The 18,817-nt window shown below is 35.7% G+C and overlaps 1 protein-coding gene across 1 annotated transcript; it reads right to left on the bottom strand.

Annotated features, from left to right (window-relative positions):
• Positions 1-15,443: 15,443 nt before the first annotated feature.
• Positions 15,444-18,809, bottom strand: LOC110025480 (leucine-rich repeat receptor-like serine/threonine-protein kinase BAM1). The gene is made up of 2 exons (XM_020725987.1): positions 17,826-18,809; positions 15,444-16,137 (listed from the first exon to the last, which is right to left on the bottom strand). The coding sequence occupies exons 1-2, from the start codon at positions 18,769-18,771 to the stop codon at positions 15,698-15,700; spliced, it is 1,386 nt and encodes a 461-aa protein (XP_020581646.1). The 5' UTR covers positions 18,772-18,809; the 3' UTR covers positions 15,444-15,697.
• Between the last annotated feature and the right edge of the window lie 8 nt (positions 18,810-18,817).

Here is an 18,817-nt window from a genome sequence, read left to right as displayed (position 1 = left end):
TATATGAGTCATATCTAACAAACATGAACACACTTTTTGTGTTTGAAATATAAACGAGCCGAACACAAACAGTGATATTTTTTTAACGAGCCGAGTCTGGGCTCGCTCGTGTTCAACACATTTACACCCTTAATATTGAATATTAATACATCAACATATTACGATCTCATTTGACGATGCTTTGACAATAAAAAAAATTGCCTAAAACGTGACATCTAAATAAATTCACATTTCAAAAAAATGTAAAGTGACAAAATAGTCCCCAAATATTTATATTATAGAAGTAATTCCTAATTATTTTAAAATTGAGCTCAGCCTCAATTTAAGCTATAATGCACAGTTAACTTTACGGCCGCGATTTTATAATTGAAAGAGGAGATTCACAAAAGGAACTGTGCCCTAATGGATTCTTAGCATTTATATCCCTTCTTCTTCACATTTTAGAAATTGAGACATGAAAAGAATAGTAATAATAATTGCATTATTGAGTGAAAGACATTCGTTTATCTCCAAAGTACGCGTTCATTTAGGAGACGGTTCCGAATTGTATCAAGTGTTGTCTTTTGGAAGCATGTTGTTGATCAATAAATGCATGAATAGCTGGCCCGATTTGTCGCCTTGATTTTACAAAAACTATTTATTGGATTTTAGCGGGGTTGGTAACAAAATAACTTGAAGTAGTTGTCGGTGCAGTAAGATGCGGAGCGAAAAGAAATTTTTTTTTTTTTAGGATATATTTGTAAATATAAGAAAATTGCTCTTGAGTTAAATTAAGAGAAATTTACAAAAAAAAAATGAAAGGAAAATTTACGTACTTAGCACGCACTTCTTGCATATTTACGTTTCTCACACCTAAACTGCCATAATTACTATAGCACTTTGATGGTACTACTAGTACTACTGTTAATGTGAGAAAGATTTTAGGTTTATTTGTATAAGATATGTAAATGGCCCTTTAAATAATTTGGAGAGTTTACAAAAAAAGACATTTATCACGTTATTTAAAAAATGAAGTGACAATTTTCGAATGGACAGATGCAAATGCTCTAAAGTTTGATATTTACATGGTATTTTGCTTTTAAAAATTCATGCAATCAAAATTGTATTTCATTTTTAAGACTTTAGTGATGGTGGTAATTTGGATGTGATGTCAAAAAGTATAGTGGTATTTGATGAAACTCAAAATATTCTTGGGGTCAGGCTTAAAAAATAGAGATTTGGTCGAATGAGAGGCATAGAAAAAGAGAGCAGACTGGTAAAAATAGAATCAACTCTTGAGAATGAATTCAATAGTATCTTCTATAGGAATGATCCTTCTATTTATAAGTTATAAGAATGAGTTTAGTAAATTACATGATTGTCTAACATTTAATGAGAAAATTACAATTACTTATGAGTCGTTAAACATTTATATTTTTTTTGCAATGGAAATAGACATATTTTGATATTTGAATCGTTGCTAGTGTCGTTATGTATCTATAACTATCATAGAAACTATTTCATATTCGTAACTATTTGACTTGGCCATGTGGTATTCGTTTGGTAGGCAAAAAAGTTTTTCAGTCGATTGAACCATCTTATATCACCTTTTTTTCCGAGGAATCCATTCTGAATGCTCATTATCCTCTCGAGGATTATTCCATCAAGCAGATGACACATTATCGTATACAACGGACAGCATATCTTCAGTCGATGAATCTATCAATCAGGAGTAAATAAAATCAGGTATAATTAAGTGTTTTCTTATTTACAGGGTTGGATTAAATCCCTTATTTTAATTGCACTGATTCTTTCCTTTTAAGCTGAATATTTAAATTAGGAATATGCATTATTAAGTTATTAAAATATATTATGCACTTTTTATGTACCTAAAATAAATCGTACAAACTATTATTTATAGCAATGAAAGCTAAGGAAAAAGGTATTCAACCTATTCACAAAAACTTTGACATGGTATCAGAGCCAAGTTGAAGTGGAATCGGTCTGAATCTTTGGTACTCTTCAACCCTAGTCTTTATAATAGTTTTGTGGCATCTTCGGCCGCCTTCGTCTTCTTCGTTTGCTACTTCTTTGACCTTCGACTGTTGCGCCATCATTCTACTGCTTCGTCTGCCCTCGATTCGCTTCTACTGCTTCGTCCTCTTGCGTTCGCTTTGGCTTCTTCATCCGGGTCTGGTTCGTCCCTATCGCTTTGGGTGCTTTGTTCGCTTCGTCCCGGGTTGCTTAGTTCCCCTTCGTTCGCTTTGGCTGCGTCGTTCCTCAAAGACATAATCTTCGCCAGTCTTGGGTCACGGTTTCGAGATCGGCCTCCTCTCCCTAATCCGACTCCTTCTCTTTTCGACGTTCACGCCGGTCAAATTGTTGTTGAAAGACTCTCTTCATTGGGATTTTCTTATCCGAGCCAAAGATATTATTGCCCTACCCGTTCGTCCTATGTGGTGAACTCGACGTGAACCGCCATAGCCACTTGTCCCTATTCATGTGGATTTTGATCAAATCAATTCTATTTTGAATGTCTTCTGAAATCTTAATTATCAGATTTACAGGAAAGAATTATGCCGCATGAGAATGTTAGGTCAGAATGTTCTTGAAAGGGAATGAACTTTGGGGTCATATTAATGGGTCTTCTCCAGCACCTACTGAGCCAAAAGATCTTGGTCAATGGGAAGCAAAATATGCTCAAATTGTTTCCTGGATTTAAGGATCTATTGAGGCTCATTGAGGCTCATATGGTGAATGTGAATAATTTACGATCTTTTGGCACAGCTAAAGAAATGTGGGAATGTTTGAAGCGTGTCTACAATAAAAGATAATACGACAAAATGCTTTCAATTGGAACTAGATATGAGTAATTATTGTCAAGTTAATCTCTCAATTGAATAATATTATTCTAATTTTCTAAATTTATGGGGCAAATATTCTGGCATTATTTATGCTAAGATGTCAAAGGAGAACGCAGCCAATCTTAAAGCTACTCATGAATAGAGTCTCCGTGATCAGTTTTTGATGAAGCTCAGACTCAATTTGAAACTGCTCGGGTTGGGTTGGTAAACAGAGATTTGGTTCCTTATTGGATGTCTATTTTGGTGAATTATTGCGTGAAGAACAAGTATTGGCGACCCAAGCTACAATTAGTGCAACAGGTGGATCATCAGAAATAGTCAATATTGCATATATTGCTCAGACCAAAGGGAATGAACCAGTGCAGTACAACAATTGCAAAAAGTTTGGTCATATTGCATGCAATTGTAACAATAAGTTATGTAATTATTGTAAGCAAAAGAGACATCATATTAAGGAGTGTTTTATTAGACCCCAGAACTGCAAACCACAAACACTTCATGTCACGGTCTCCGACACTTACAATCCTGGCTCGATATCTAATGTTTCTAGCAATAATCAATCTGTCCTCACACCATATATGGTTCAACAAATGATTCTATCTGTATTTTCTGTTCTCGGCCCTCAAGGGAAATGTAAAACTATTACTTTTGTTTCTTTTCCTTGGTTTGTTGATTCAGAGGCCACAAATCATATGACCGGCACAACTGATTTATTGCATAACCAACGACCGTATACGAGTACTCAACTTATTCAGGTTGCTGATGGAAATAATATTTCAATTACGACAGTTGATGATATTAACTCCTCCTTCAAACATGTTTTGGTTTCTATTAAATTATATATTAACTTACTCTCTGTTAGTCAAATTGTGGATAATAATTGGGACATATTTTTTTCTTATGATGGTTGTGTTGTTTTTTTTTTTGTTTTTTTAAATTTTTTTTTCATCCAGCTTGTGTTGTCGATTGCTGCATCTAAAGACTGGTCCTTACAACAGATGGATGTTAAGAATGTTTTTTTTGCAAGTGGACCTTAAAGAAGATGTCTATATGACCCCTCCTCGAGGCTTGTTTTCTATACCCTCACATGATGTTTGTAAGCTCAGACGGTCCATATACAATTTGAAACAGGCTCCATGGGCACGGTTTGAAAAGTTTTGCAATACTTTTTTTAGCTTCTTTTACATTCAAAGTCAGTATGATTCATCATTATTTCTTTGTAAAACTGACAAGGGAATTGTTTTGTTATTAATTTATGTTAATGATATTGGCATCACAGGATCTGATGATCAATTGATGTCTCAGCTACAGGAGCGTCTTTAGGGTTCTTTTCATATGAAAGATTTGGGGTCATTAACTTATTTCTCAGGACTTGAGGTTCACTCTTCTCCCGCTGGTATTTTTCTTCATTAGCACAACTATACTAAGGGACTCATTACTTTGGGTGGTTTCCAAGATGGTTGCTCTGTTGATACTTCTTTGAAAGTAAATGTCAAATATCAACAGAATGATCGTGACTTGTTATATAAACCATCTCTATATTAATTTATTAGGAGTCTCAATTATCTGACTATTACAAGTCCTGGTATTTTATTTGTTGTACATCAAGTTAGTCAATTTATGGAGACATCTACACATATTCATTTAGTTGCAGTTTGACGTATTGTTTAGTATTTAAAAGGTACTTCTCACCATGGTTTGTTCTTTTTTTTGCAGAGTCTTCTATTACTTTAAGAGCCTATAATGATGTTGATTGGGCTTGTTGTTCTGATACAGGCCAATCTATTACTGGTTGGTGCACGTTTCTCGATAACTTCTTATTTACTTGTAAGAGCAAGAAACATGATCAAGTTTCTAAGTCATCTACTGAATCTGAATATCGTGTTATGTCTTATGCATGTTCCGAGATCATTTCGCTTCAGCGTGTGTTGGTTGAGCTTGGTTTTCCTCAGCTCGAGACTACTTCTCTTCATGCAGATAATACTAGTGTTATCCAGATTGTTGCTAATACTGTCTTTCATGAGCGCACGAAACACATTGAAGTGGACTGTCATTTCATTCGAGAAGCCTATGAGGATGGTGTTATATCTCTTTTGATTTTCAAATGACTGATATATTTACTAAGACTCTTTCTCGACAGTGTCATCAATCTCTTGTTGGCAAATTGATGCTTATTGATCAACCAACATCAATTTGAGGGGGGATATCAATCAAGAGTAAATAAAATCAGACAGAATTAAGAGTTTACTTGTTTATAGGGTTGTATTAAATCTCTTATTTTAATTGCACGGATTCTTTCCTTTTAAGCTGAATATTTAGATTATGAATATTTATTTTTAATTTATTTAAAATATATTATGCACTTTATTATGTACCTAAAATAGATTGTATAAATTATTATTTATAGCAATTAAAGCTAAGGAAAAAGACATTCAACCTATTCACGAAAACTTTGACAGAATCTATATCAAAAGAGTCATTGTTATGCAACTATTGTTCTTGTGAATATCATCTGTGTTGGTTATATCATTATTATTATCGGTGCGTGACATTTCTTGGTTCAGTTGGCCTAATCGGTCGGCCCAGAGTTCGGTCAATTAGAGTGTTATTAAATGGGACAGTCTTTTGTTGCTTTCTTTATGCGATCCATCAGATCTCCTTTTAGGAGGTTTATGATAGGTATGACTCATATACCAGGAATTTAAGGTCTCTTGGATTTTGAGAGGTGTGTCTCCTGGAATTAAGAGGCGTGTATCTTGGTGTGAAGATGTGTGTCTCTTGAATTAATGAGTTAAGGGGAGCGAGACCGTGTTTGTAATTATCTGTGAGTTTTATCTATAAATAGATGTGTAACCATATGGGTATGTAACTCCTCTGAAATAGTGAAATTCGCTGCTCTGCTGCCGAAGATGCTGACCCTCGTTAAATCTCTGTGTTCGTTATTTTGGTTTTGTGTTGATTCTGTGTTTTATTCGCCCTAAATTTCACAACAGTTTATTCTCATATTCGGTGCCAACATGATTGCCCATATCAATTGCATACACAAAGGGAGGCTCAAACAAAAAAAATATATTGCGTCTGGAGTCTGGATGCAAGCTAGGTCCGGACAACATACGCGATATACCGGGGGTGGTATTTTTATCCTCCGCTTCGTCCGATGTATTGCATTCGTTGTCCTAACATGGCTTTGCGTCTGGACTCCAGACGCAATATTTTTTTCCGCAAATGGGCGGGCCTTGCAACCCAATAAAGGATCAAGCCATTGTTAATTCAAGCTCATTAACAAAGTTATCCCGATTTCATTGAGGTGTATGTGAAGTTGCATGTGATGCCTCCAATGTTTAGGGTCCTCTTTGTGGGTGATTTCAATGCCAATTAGTGTTATTATTGTATTTTTGAGCCTCTTGGTTCCTTCTGCAATCTCTCCTACAGAATTAGCTTCAATTTTCTTTGCAGTTTTCTTCACCATCCTTTCTTTATGTAAAAGTTATGATTTCTCAAAAACTCATTTTTAATGAAACTGGAGTTGTAACCTGCAAAGTTCTGCAGTAATTTGAAACAGAACTGAATAGAAACCGAGTTGATAAATAAATACGATTTTTGTCTTATTTGTTTTTGCCAGAAAAATAACTGCAGCCTGTCTGTCTTAGCAGCCTTCTTGCCCTTCCATAACCACAGTTAAGACAGCTTTCTCACTGTTCTATATTTGTATTGTACTGTTCCTGTTTGGTTCGTGATTAAGGTGAGCTACTGTGGAGTCTGTTGATGTCTCCCATATATAATAAAAGCTTGTGCTTTAACATGAAGGGGCATTTACATACATGCCGCTCAATTCTTATATATTTACATATCAAATCCCAAATATTTCATAATTAAATATCATCGTTTTAACTTTAAAAAGTGAAGTGCACATTTTCATGCGGTGGTAAGGTAGCATGTAATGCAAAATTTGAAGTTTAGGTGATATATATATATATATATATATAGTAATAATATATTTTTTGAATTCAAAAGCAAGCTATATATATATATATATGAAAATTGGGCGCATTATTAGCATCGAAATATTACTAATTTACAAAACTAACACTTGTATTAAATTTTTTAAACTATTGAATTAATGCATTTATATGTGTGTGTCAACGTCAAACCTTTTGAAAGTTGACAATAACAAAAAAATATGCGGTGTGTGTGTGTTTCAACGTCAATATTTGGATGTTAAGCGATACTCCATTAATAATTTTCAATCATCTGACACGAATCTCTAGCCATAACATGGATCTCCGGATAATCTTTTTAAAAATAAATGGTCTAGATTCCTCATTAATTGCAATCGGGAGTATAGAAAATGAGGCATGCCCTTCTCTTGAAAATAGGAGAGATAGTTTGAAACCCGAAGAAGACTAAAACTTGGAAAAGAAGCAGAAGTTGCCTCCTACTCCTGCACCCGTCGACCACCACCAACCACTGTCGACCACCGCTAGTCAGTCGCCGCTCACTCCATTCAACAAAGCATCATGTGAAGCAACAACTGTTGTCGTAGAGTCAAGAAGCATCCTACGAAGTCGTGCATCACCCCGAACACTGGGCTGACCCTAAAGACGGTGCAACAATGCACCCCGAAGAAGGTGTAACAACGCACCTCAATGATTGTGCAACACTGAATCTCGAAGATGGGGTAACGATGCACCTCGCATAAGCTTGTGCAGCTCCCGATTCAGGTCGTTCTACGAACAACATTACAACTCACCACCATGACCAACATGGTTCACAACCCATGCAGCTTCCATCTTCGGCCCTCGCGGCCTATGGACATCATTGCTACTCATCACTACGGCATATGTGACCAAGTACGACCCACATGGTCCACAGTTGATTGTGCAGATTTTGACTCCAACTCCTGCGGCCCACATACGTCATCGCAACTCACTATTACGACCAACGTGACCAACTATAATTTAAGTGGTCCAAACCTCATGTAGCTCTAGACTCCGACCATCGCGGGCTACATAAGTCATTATTATTTACCATTATGGCCTACATGACCAATTATGACATACATAGTCTACAGTTTGTGCAGCTCTCAAATCTGGCCATCGCTGCATACGAATGTCATTACTACTAACTACTACGGCCTACGTGAACTACAGCTCATGTAACTCCTGACTCTGACCCTTGTGGCGTATGGAGGCCATTGCAACTTACCATTATAACCTATACGGTCTATGTGGTCCACAGTTCCTGCAATTTCATACTACAACCTCTATAGCCAAACGACGCTCCTCAAACAACCATCTGCGACTCAACTAGCCAAATTTTGTTATGGTTGTCACTCATGACTTGTACGACAACCTGGCGCTATAGTCATCACTACAACACTCACGACAGACTACAACCTCCGCGACAATCAACTTAGCCCTTCCAGCCTGCTACGCAAAAAACTACAGAAAGATTACAAATAGACGATTTTGTAATTTTATCTTCCCTAATTCAGAAAAAGAGTGAACCTGCGTACTCATCTTTTATAGCGAATTATTTCAACTGCGCTAGGCACCGTGATTTTTTCACCTTTCAAGGATTTTCCATTTAAAAGTCGAGGTGTTTCATTCTGTTTACTTCTCTTTACTTACCTAAGTGTATGCTGATTTTTCATACAACACTCAAATGATAAATAATTATTACTCTAAAGCTAGGTATCTTCTAGCACGCATCATTAATTATTCATATAAATATTATTTTTTAAAAATTACAAGTATGAAAGAAAGATTAAAAGACATATATGCACAGATAAATAAATATACAACTTTTTAAATTAGTTTAGATCGGAAACCATTCAAGAAATTCTATAATATTAATTGAAAATGATCATTTTTATCAAGTATAGAAATGTGTTATTTAATTAATGAACCATAATTTAAATCTTGTAAATATTGATTTTTCTCATACTTTACTATAACATTATACATATTGTTCGTGCATTCGCTACTCTAAGTACCCATTCCCGAGAGACAAACAGTAAAATAATGCAAACCAAGGCACTGTGTGCTTTGGTCCACAACGAGAATGACACCTAAAACAGTCCATGTATGCACAGTACTTGAGAATTTTTTATTTATTTGCACAGTGTTCATAGTATAAGAATCTCTGCCAAATTGGCCCCTTCCATGCAGACAATTTAGGTGTGACATAAAGAGAACCTCCAAACCCTCCACAATGGCGTCAACAGCACTGTGACATTGATGTTGTACCAAATATTTTTCAAATTTCAGTTCTGCATCATGAGCTAAGCGATATATGAAACTATATACAATATCTTCAACCATGAATAAGCTCTTAATATATTACGGGTCACTCCATAATTACAATAAATATACCGAGCAGAGAAATAATAAAGGAGAAAAGTGTTAAAAACTTTTCCCATTTTTTGCAGAGGATTATTTTAATCTCAAAATCTATAAAAATGATAATTTTAAATTTAGCCCCCATGCACTTTTAATATGGGCTGAAATAGGCTCAATAGAGTACTACTTTAACTCCAACTTAAAAAATCTCAGAAAACTTAGCACTTTATATAGTCTGGGATTAAAATAGCCTCGTGTAAACATTAAGAGGACTACATATGTTGACACTTTACTCAATAATAAAGTAATTAACAGGCTAAATGCATATAGCTTTATGTGTATTCCACATGGCTAAAGCACCTTTCTTTTTCTTTCTTTCTAGCTAACTTGAAGATATATTAAAATAGGATGATATAGGACTGATCTTATTGTCTTGTGAAGCAAAAAAAGAAGCACACATGTTCTTGTAGAACAGTAGATTTTGGTGAAAGCCATGCGTTATTTTCTACTTCCAATAGCATGGAGAGAAAGTGAATGGAAAGACAATAACAAACAGTAAGCTTTGAGGTGATTTAATCTCTTAAAATTTTGAAATTTTTCATAGAAGTCTTGAGATTCAGTCTGCTTTACTTCCATTGTATGTTTCAGTCTGCGTCAAAGAACACTTTAGCTTCTGAAAAAGTTGAGAGGTAGATTTTGAGCTTGATTTGAATTTCTTGATTGTATGAAAACCAGGAATGTGTGCCCCACCTGTCTTTCTCCCATGTCCCACAAGCTTTCATGTAATGGTCTTGAATTATGATAGAAAATAGAAATCATATTATGCAAGTGAGGAAAGGGTTATTAGATCATTATACATGCTATACTTTAGGAAGATTACCTGCACACCACTTAATCCTATGTATTTGCATATCTAACAACTTGGCTTCAATTTTCGAACATGCCACCTCACCTTTGCATGAAATTCTGTGTTTCGCTTTGTAAAAGTTAAAATAAAGGTGGTTTTTTTAAGTGTTATGAAGGGTTTGAGTGGTATAAATGTAAAAAAGATAAAGCTTAGATGTTATATAGGTAAATATTTAAGAATTGGGTGGTAAGAAAGAAAAAAGAGTGGGGCCTTTGACAAGCACTTGCATGACTGAATAGTTCTCTCATATTCAGAACTTTGAAGTTATAGCTGTCAGAAGAAAAATGGAATGGTTTATGTCTGAGAACTTCACATGCTGGCATTTAGTTCTTAAAAATGGTTTTTTTTTTCCTTATTCATCCGTTTTTACTATTATATTTTCCTTTCATTCATAATTCCCTTCTTCCTTTAAACATTCTATTTGGTTTCAGATATTAAATTGAAGGTTTGGCAGTTGCAGGCATGAGGAATAAAGTGGTTGGATGAATATGTAAATAACTATTTTTGGTTTTTCTATTTTGTTTTGATGCATTTGGCTTTCTCTGGCTTAGGATGCCTTTACAGCTCCGCAATCCTTAGATTCTTAGAAAAGCTGAATTTTTGCAGAAAAAAGCTATGTGAGTGTGAGTGGAGGAGAAGATGAGGAGAAATTATTTGAAGAAGACAACACACCTAATACAACTCTCTTTGTGTGGATAAGAAGTTTACATCAAAAGCAAAACGTGTTTGGGTTGATCTTGAGGAGTTTTAAAGGTCTAGAGTAGAAAAGTGCAATGAAGGAGAGTTCACTGACAGAAAACTATGAGACCTACTTATCGAAGCGAGCGTAACTATCCAAACTAAAGCAAGCAAGATCAAAACTGATCGAGTTACGAAAGAATTAGTGTCATGTACATGACATACAAGTTTATACTCTTTCTAAATTTGAGTCTAGAAAAAAATATTTTTTTACTTCTATTTTGGAAATAAAAAATTTGAAGAATTACATAATAATCTCTGTCTCTCTCTTCTCTCTCTCTCTCTCTCTCTATATATATATATATATAAGTTGCAATATATCAAAAGTTTTATAAATAGATCTCCAATCTGGCTTGGCGAAAGCTATAATCGACTCAACAGACTTTAAATAACTTTGATAAATGCTATTTTTATGTCTTTCTTTTTTAAGGGAAAGTCATCACTAGCTGATAAAGTTATAAAGCAAGGTTTCCAATAATATAAGATTCAGAAAGTAGAATTATTTTTAAAAGCATGGACATAATGGTTATCAGGCTCGCCCCTAAGAAGAATTTGGCGTTCTCCTCTCTCTCGAGCGTGTCAGTGTTTGCTCGAGTTCCTCCAACTAAACTCCCTGATACTTGTTATTTATGAGAGCTTCTTTGACCAAGTTCCCCATGCTCCTCGAACTCTTCTATTGAGCTCACCCACACCCAACAAGCTCTCCGATCGAGCTTGCTCGTGTCCATCAAGCTACGTGATCAAATTTACATAACAACCATGAAGGAAAACTCCATTATATCATTGTCCATGACTATTTACTGACCGCATAACATTACGATGTTATCAATAAAATGTCTGAATAAGTTTCATACAACACAACCTATAATATTGCATTTGCCAATTATTTATAGTTGTATAATGACTCTCGTGTTCTCTTTTATCTTCTTCCTCACCACCATCAATAAAAAGACAGACATTTTGAAATCCACAAACACTTAGAAAATCATTGGCTCTCTTGTACCTCCTTCACGAGATCTCTCATAAATTGTATGAACTCATGAACAATACAGATCACGTGTCCCAAAAGAATTCAACAATAATTATTAAAATAAAATTTAAGTTTGAATATTTTTATATGATTTTACATCAATGTTGTTCATAAATCAATGTAAATAATAATAATAATAATAACTATGCACAAGAGTAGGAAGACAGTGAACTGATAAGGAAAAGTCATGTGATAAATGGAACAAATTAAAAACGAAACAGCTTGGATGGAATGGCTAAGGCCCTATTAAACTTGTCTCCTTACACTATATGCTAAAATTGTCTAAATCAAATTAAATAATTTTATATTATAAAGACAAAACAGTCTATTCAATTGCACATATTTATGTGTTTCTATGATTGCAATCAATTTGGTAAATTTGTAAACTGATTCATTCAAACTGAGCCTACTTATAAGCAAACAAGTAATAGTACTTTGTAAAATTTACAATCCTACCCAGGGCCACATGAAGTCATAATTAGTCTACTAAACAAGGAATTATGGTGTCTTCACCCTAAAAAGGGTTGAAAGATTGGCTGCTTTTACTTTAAAAAAGAAATGAGATTTTATTCTCATAAGCCACTAGTGGATGGCATCATTAAATGTTTTGGGACATTTACATAGATATCACACAGTTATTATATATTTACATATCTAGTACCAAAATTTATATATTCACATTCATGCCTAAACTAAATACATTTTTGTTTAATATCTTATGTGTGATTTGTAAATTATTTAATTTAGAATAAAAAATTAATGAAATCTCTGTAATTATAATTTTCCTTGCAGTTCAGAGAAGAAAAGGCTGCAGTCATTGAAAATTTAAAATTGCAAAAGGAAGCAAAAGGAATAAAATGCAAAAAATTTTCTGATGGAAAAAGCAAGGAGGGCGAATTGAACAGATGCTGACGTTTGGGCTGCTTCCGAGATATTATTTTAAATACAGACAAGGTGGTGAGTGAAATAGAGATACTGGTCGTAAAATGAACCAATATTATATTCAATTTATGTTTATGTTCTTTATGATTAGATCTTTGGGAGATTGGCAAACATATCACTCAATTCCTATGTATCTACATCTCTAACCTTTATACTTCAGTTTTTTTACATATTTGTCATTTTAGCTATGTATTTTACAATTTTTTTTAAGTTAACATGATGGTGTTTTTTATGAAATTCTTGAATCCCAAATTGTTATTTTGTAGACAGAGCGTAAGCAAAAAAGGGGAAAGAGATTGAGACAAAAGGCGGAGCGTAGACATGAGAACATGATTGTAGTATAAATAATTTGGATTTGCAGTTACACTGTTACCTATTTGATAAAATGAGTGTGTAACTCTTTATTTATAAGATGCTTGAAAGAGGATAAAATTCAAGATGTGCTACGGGAGGTACATTCTAAAGAATGCGGCAGCCACTTCAGAGGAAAAACTCTGGCCTACCGTGCACAACAACAAAGGTACTTTTGTTTGACACTCCTAAGAGATGACAAAATTCTCAAGATGATGTGAATGGTGTCAGAAATACGCGCCTATACATCATCAGCCAACGCGAAACCTACAACCGATCGTCAGTAATCAGTCGTTCGACATGGGGACTAAACATTCTCGAGCATTTTTCTCCGTTGAAATGGCCATAAGAAATTTCTCTTGGTGGTCGTCGGCTATTTTTCAAAATGGGTTGAAGCAAAATCACTCGCTTGAATCAAAGCAGAGGCAATACAAAATTTCATATAGTCCGATTTGATCTGCACGTATGGGCTACTGCTCATCATCATCACTGACAATGAAACTCAGTTTGCGAACCAGCAAGTGAACGACTTCTGCACGAAACAAGGGATTAACCTGAAGTTTGCTTCGGTCCATTACCCTAGGATGAACTGGGAGGCCGAGGCGGCTAAAAAATTTATCTTGAATCTATTAAGAAAGAAGGTTGAGGGAGCTAAGAGAAACTGTGCAGATTAATTACCGTCAATGCTATGGGTGATCCAGATAACTCCATCATCAGCAACAGACCAAAATCCATTCATGCTAATACATGAAATGGAGGCAGTGCTACCAGTCGAGTACGATCATCACAGCCAAAGGGTGGTCACGAACTCTTCATTTCCCGAGGAGGATCTCGCTGAATGCAGCAAGCTAAAATCAAAGGGGAAATATTGGCACTTGACCTCATGGCACGAACGAAATCGATGCTTCAACAGGTATGTTCGAGAGAATGAAGAGGTATGTTCGAGAAAAGGTATTTGCCCCAAAGACTTAGTCATGAAGAAAGCCGACCCAGCTGCCCGAGGGTAATCCGTCTGCAAGTTAGACCAGACATGGAGTGAACCATACGTGATTAGTCGAAGAGTTTCCCCGTGAGCTTACCAACTCAAGACGTACGTCAGAAAAGAGCTCCTCAAGACTTGAAACGGGAGCAATTTGAAAAAAAATTTCCTTGGAGGAAATTTTTATGTATACATAATAAAAGGGGACGTTGTCACCAATATGTAAAAAATATTTAATTAATGAGATTTATTTATACTAATTTTATGTGAATGACTCACAGGTCTTCCCAATACTCGGGAAACTCGACCGAATTGGCTGAGTGACGGGTTGATTTTCAAAATTCAAAGATGCATTGGACGGCCTTTTCGTCAAATGATGATAAAAAATCAAAGAATAAAGAAACAAACCACAACAGGAACAAAAAGATAATCTTATTCATTTCAATTGAAAGTTACAAGACACTTCCCATTGACAAACATAAAAGGTATGCATTTTACTTCTTTTGACTCAGAAAATACCTTCGGAAGAGTTTCACAAGTATTGGGGAGTTTAGTTGGAGGAACTCGAACAAGTTATATTCTCTTTCCATATTCCTTCCTTCACTCAATCCTAAACTCCCGAAACGTGTTCACACAAAAAAAAAAATTAGGAACCAACAAATAATATTAAAAAAACATCGATATTCAAGCACATTTATACCCATTCAGGTGACAAAATCAACAAAAAATGTATCGTATCAAGCAAACATAATACAAAGTTGTTTGACCGATACATTCTAGTCTCACATACTCACTTTGGTTTGTAACTTGATTCCGCCTCTTCAATTGATCGTCCCAATTTGACCACTTTGACAAGGAGCCCCGATTCTGCCACTGCTACAGATAAATCTGCTTCAGCCACTTTTTCGATTGGTCTCCACCCCACAACCCGATATTTTATGTATACATACATTTACCAATGACCCTAAGTTCCATTCATAAAGATTATTTCCATTAGTTAAATGCATAAAGTATCCAAAAGTCCCTAACTATTTATTTGGAGTTATTTTAGTCCCTGAATTTATAAAAGTGCTGATATAATCCCCTACTATTTTAAAATTGAGCTTTAATAATCTTATATAGGAACTTCAACCCCAATTTAAAAAATCTATCAACCATTTTGACACTTATATAAACTTTGGGAATAATACGATTAGCCGGGGACTATTTTATCACTTTTTTTTTTCTTTGTGCATTGCACTTATTTTCAAATCATATGATCACAGATTCTAACAGCATAAAAAAATTAAAAAAAAAAGAAAAATAAGGGAGGAACAACCTTCCATTGATAAACAAAACAAAAAAGCCGCATAATTAATGCAGCAACAGAAGTACAAAAAAAGGGAATTAATAAAAAAAAAACCTACTACAAGCACACTATTTCATCCATTTCTAGCACCCAATAAAACCCAGCAAATTCTTCCCTGTAGATAAATCCAAAATACACCCTGAATTGAACTTGAATTGCAAAAGCACCAGAGAGGACTTACCTACCAAAACCAACATCCTTCTCACGCCAAGTCTGTGTTAAATGCTCAGCAGATCAGGTGGAGATGAATGCACCCCCTCCACTTCTTTAGCATCGTCAGTAGCCTCCGAAGCAGGCAGCCGTCCGGAGGAACCTTTCACTGTCTCCTCCTCGGCCTTCGCCAGTGGCTTTGGCAGATCCGCAAGGATCTGGACCACCTCCCTCATCGTCGGACGCTCGACGCTCTGTTCTTCGACACAGAGCATTGCGACGTAGAACACGTGCATTGCTTCATGAACAGGAATAGTAGGAAGCCTCGGATCTAGAATTTTGGTAGCTCCTTCCTTGCTTGAATCCGTCATCTTGCGAACCCATTGGACGATATCGACGCCGTCGCCGAATTCACCCACAGGTTTTCTTCCGGTCACGAGCTCCAGCAGCACCACGCCAAAGCTGTAAACGTCACTCTTCTCATCCACCTTCAGGGTGTACGCGTATTCTACGCAACAACAGAGATGAGAACGAAGGAAAAGAAGAAATTTGATCAGACATCTGATTTGTCCAACTATTCAGAAATTTTCAGATAAATGTTTCAAAGGGCAGTTAGTGCGTTAACGGCAGAGAAGGATAACAGAATATGCTGAACGGGAAGGAAGTAAAGCAATTGTAATGTTTGTTGTAATGCTTTTGATGCATGAACATGGCTGGTGGGAAAGTGAAGACCGGTTTTAAGGGCTGTTTGAATAAAAATTAGAAAGCTTTTTAAACAAATTATCAGCTGAAAGTTCAAAAATATTGTAAGAAAGAATCTTATTTGAGTTATCATAATATTTCTTTGGAAGAATTACAAGAATACCACTCAATTCTTATTTATTTACATCTCTAACAACTAAATTTTAAATTTTTACATATATGCCAGCTTAACTATGTATGAAAAGGTGTATTTCACATTTTAAAAGTTAAAATAGTGGTATTTTTTATGTGTCATGAATGATTTGGGTGGTATATATATGTAAACTTTAATGTTGAGGTGTAAGATATTTAAATATACATAAGAGCTGGGTGGTATGTATGTAAATGCTCCTATTTTATTAACGAAAAATACAGATGAAACTAGTAAATTTTCAATTAAAAAATCACTAAACTCGGTTGAATTGTTAAGCATATGACGATATATTCTAAGAAAGTTAATTTTCTAAAACAGAATAAAAGAAATTTTGGCCAAATATTAATATGATGGTTTTAAAAGAGTGAAGTATCAAATTAGTCCTCAACTATTTACGTGAGATCGTTTTAGTCCCGGAGCATATAAAAGTGCTAAAATAGTCTATCTTGATACTTCTATAAACTCTTTCGAACTTAAATCTTAATTAAAACATGTCCAAACATTCCCTTAGAAAAAACTACCTTATGTAAGGAAATTAAAAATTATGGTTGAGAAAATAAACTTTCCAAAATTCTGACAATAAAAACAGAAACATCATGTTCCCCACAGCCAGGGTCTTGATAAAGAGGCGGTTGGTAAGAAAATAGGGTTTCCATTTAATTTGAATCTATTTAATTCTCGAGAAATTGCAAATCTTGGCACATATATACATCCTAAAACAAATGGTAATTGGTATCTTTCATTAGATTTTAAATTATATGGACACAATTAAAAGGATTTACTAAAGGATTGCATTCTTCAGTCTCAAATCCTAGCATGGTTCACCTTTGGGCGAGCCTCAAAAAACCTTTTTTTGACTGAAGTTACCATAAATGACATTGAGTATTGCCACACGAAAAATCATTTGTGCCTGTTTGTTCAAGTGGAAAGGTTCCAAATAGATTGCTCTAATGGTTGAAAAAATAGTTGGGGATTTAGAAACACGCTGCTAATTTTTTTTTATCAAATACCAAACTTTTAAATTTACTTCTATAGCATTATAATCTCTAAAAGATGCTGCCAAATTTATTTTAAAATAAAATTTTCGAATATATGTAAATACACGATATTGCCGTGGCACATGAAAATTCCCCAAAAAACTTTAATTAATACTTCTAACAGAGTGATGCTGTGTGATTAATTTGTATAGACTTCGTAGTGATATTCCTCAAACAGATCCTAAAAATTCAACAGTTCAAGAAGTTCAAAAAACATCGGTTCATGCCTATAAGAACACAGTGATGAAGAGAAAAAATAAATACCTGGAGCTATATATCCATAAGAACCAGCAATGGCAGACATGCATTCAGAAGCACCGGAATCCTGCAGGAACTTGGCAAGTCCAAAGTCAGCTACGTGAGCTTCATAGTTGGTATCAAGGAGAATGTTGTTGGACTTCACGTCGCGGTGAACAATCAGAGGAGAGCAATCATGATGAAGATAACAGAGCCCTTTTGCTGCTTCAATGGCAATCTTATACCGGAGATCCCAATGCAAGTGGCCACCTTTCTTCCCATGGAGAACTTCCCCGAGGCTCCCATTAGGCATATATTCGTAGACAAGCAAATTTGTTTCGTGGTTGGAGCAAAAACCAAGCAGCCTTACAATATGCCGGTGCCGAATTCTACCAAGGGTCTGGATCTCGGCGGAGAAGCCATGGTCATGAGATGAGCCTCTGTTCATAGCAGGCAATCGTTTCACTGCCACCTGTTCGCCATTGGGCATGCTCCCTTTGTACACAATGCCGGCACCACCTTTGCCGATTATGTTCTCCTCCTTTAGACAATCAAGCACATCGTCGCAGGTGAAGTCCAGGCGCTGAAAAGCGGTGAGCTTCCAGGCACGGGCTTCACTGGCTTTCTTCAAAGAGCGCGCTTTGATTATGGCAATAATGGCAAATGCAATGGAGCAGAGGAGGAGAACGATGACAAGAATGAGCTTTAATGAGTAGGAGAAAGGTCCGTGAGTGTGGCCTGACTTGTTAGTGTTAGTAGAACGACAGGGACCAAGGTAAGGGCCGCAAAGTTCTGGGTTTCCAAGGAAGGATGAGGAATTGAAGTAGCTGAATTGGCCGGTCCCTGGAACCAGACCGGAGAGGTTATTGTAGGAGAAATCAACGCCTGTGAGGCTCTGCATTGAGGAGATGGATGCGGGGATGCCGCCGTCGAGGTGGTTCCTGGAGAGGTTAAGGTAGTTCAAGATCCGCATTCCTGTGATCTCCTCTGGGATCTCGCCTGATAAATTGTTCCTGCTG

The sequence above is a fragment of the Phalaenopsis equestris genome, unplaced genomic scaffold (assembly GCF_001263595.1).
Source record: "Phalaenopsis equestris unplaced genomic scaffold, ASM126359v1 Scaffold000002, whole genome shotgun sequence".
In the NCBI taxonomy this organism is placed as follows: Eukaryota; Viridiplantae; Streptophyta; class Magnoliopsida; order Asparagales; family Orchidaceae; genus Phalaenopsis; species Phalaenopsis equestris.
Note: the sequence above shows the minus strand (reverse complement) of the source record. Positions and strands in the feature narration are given on the sequence as shown.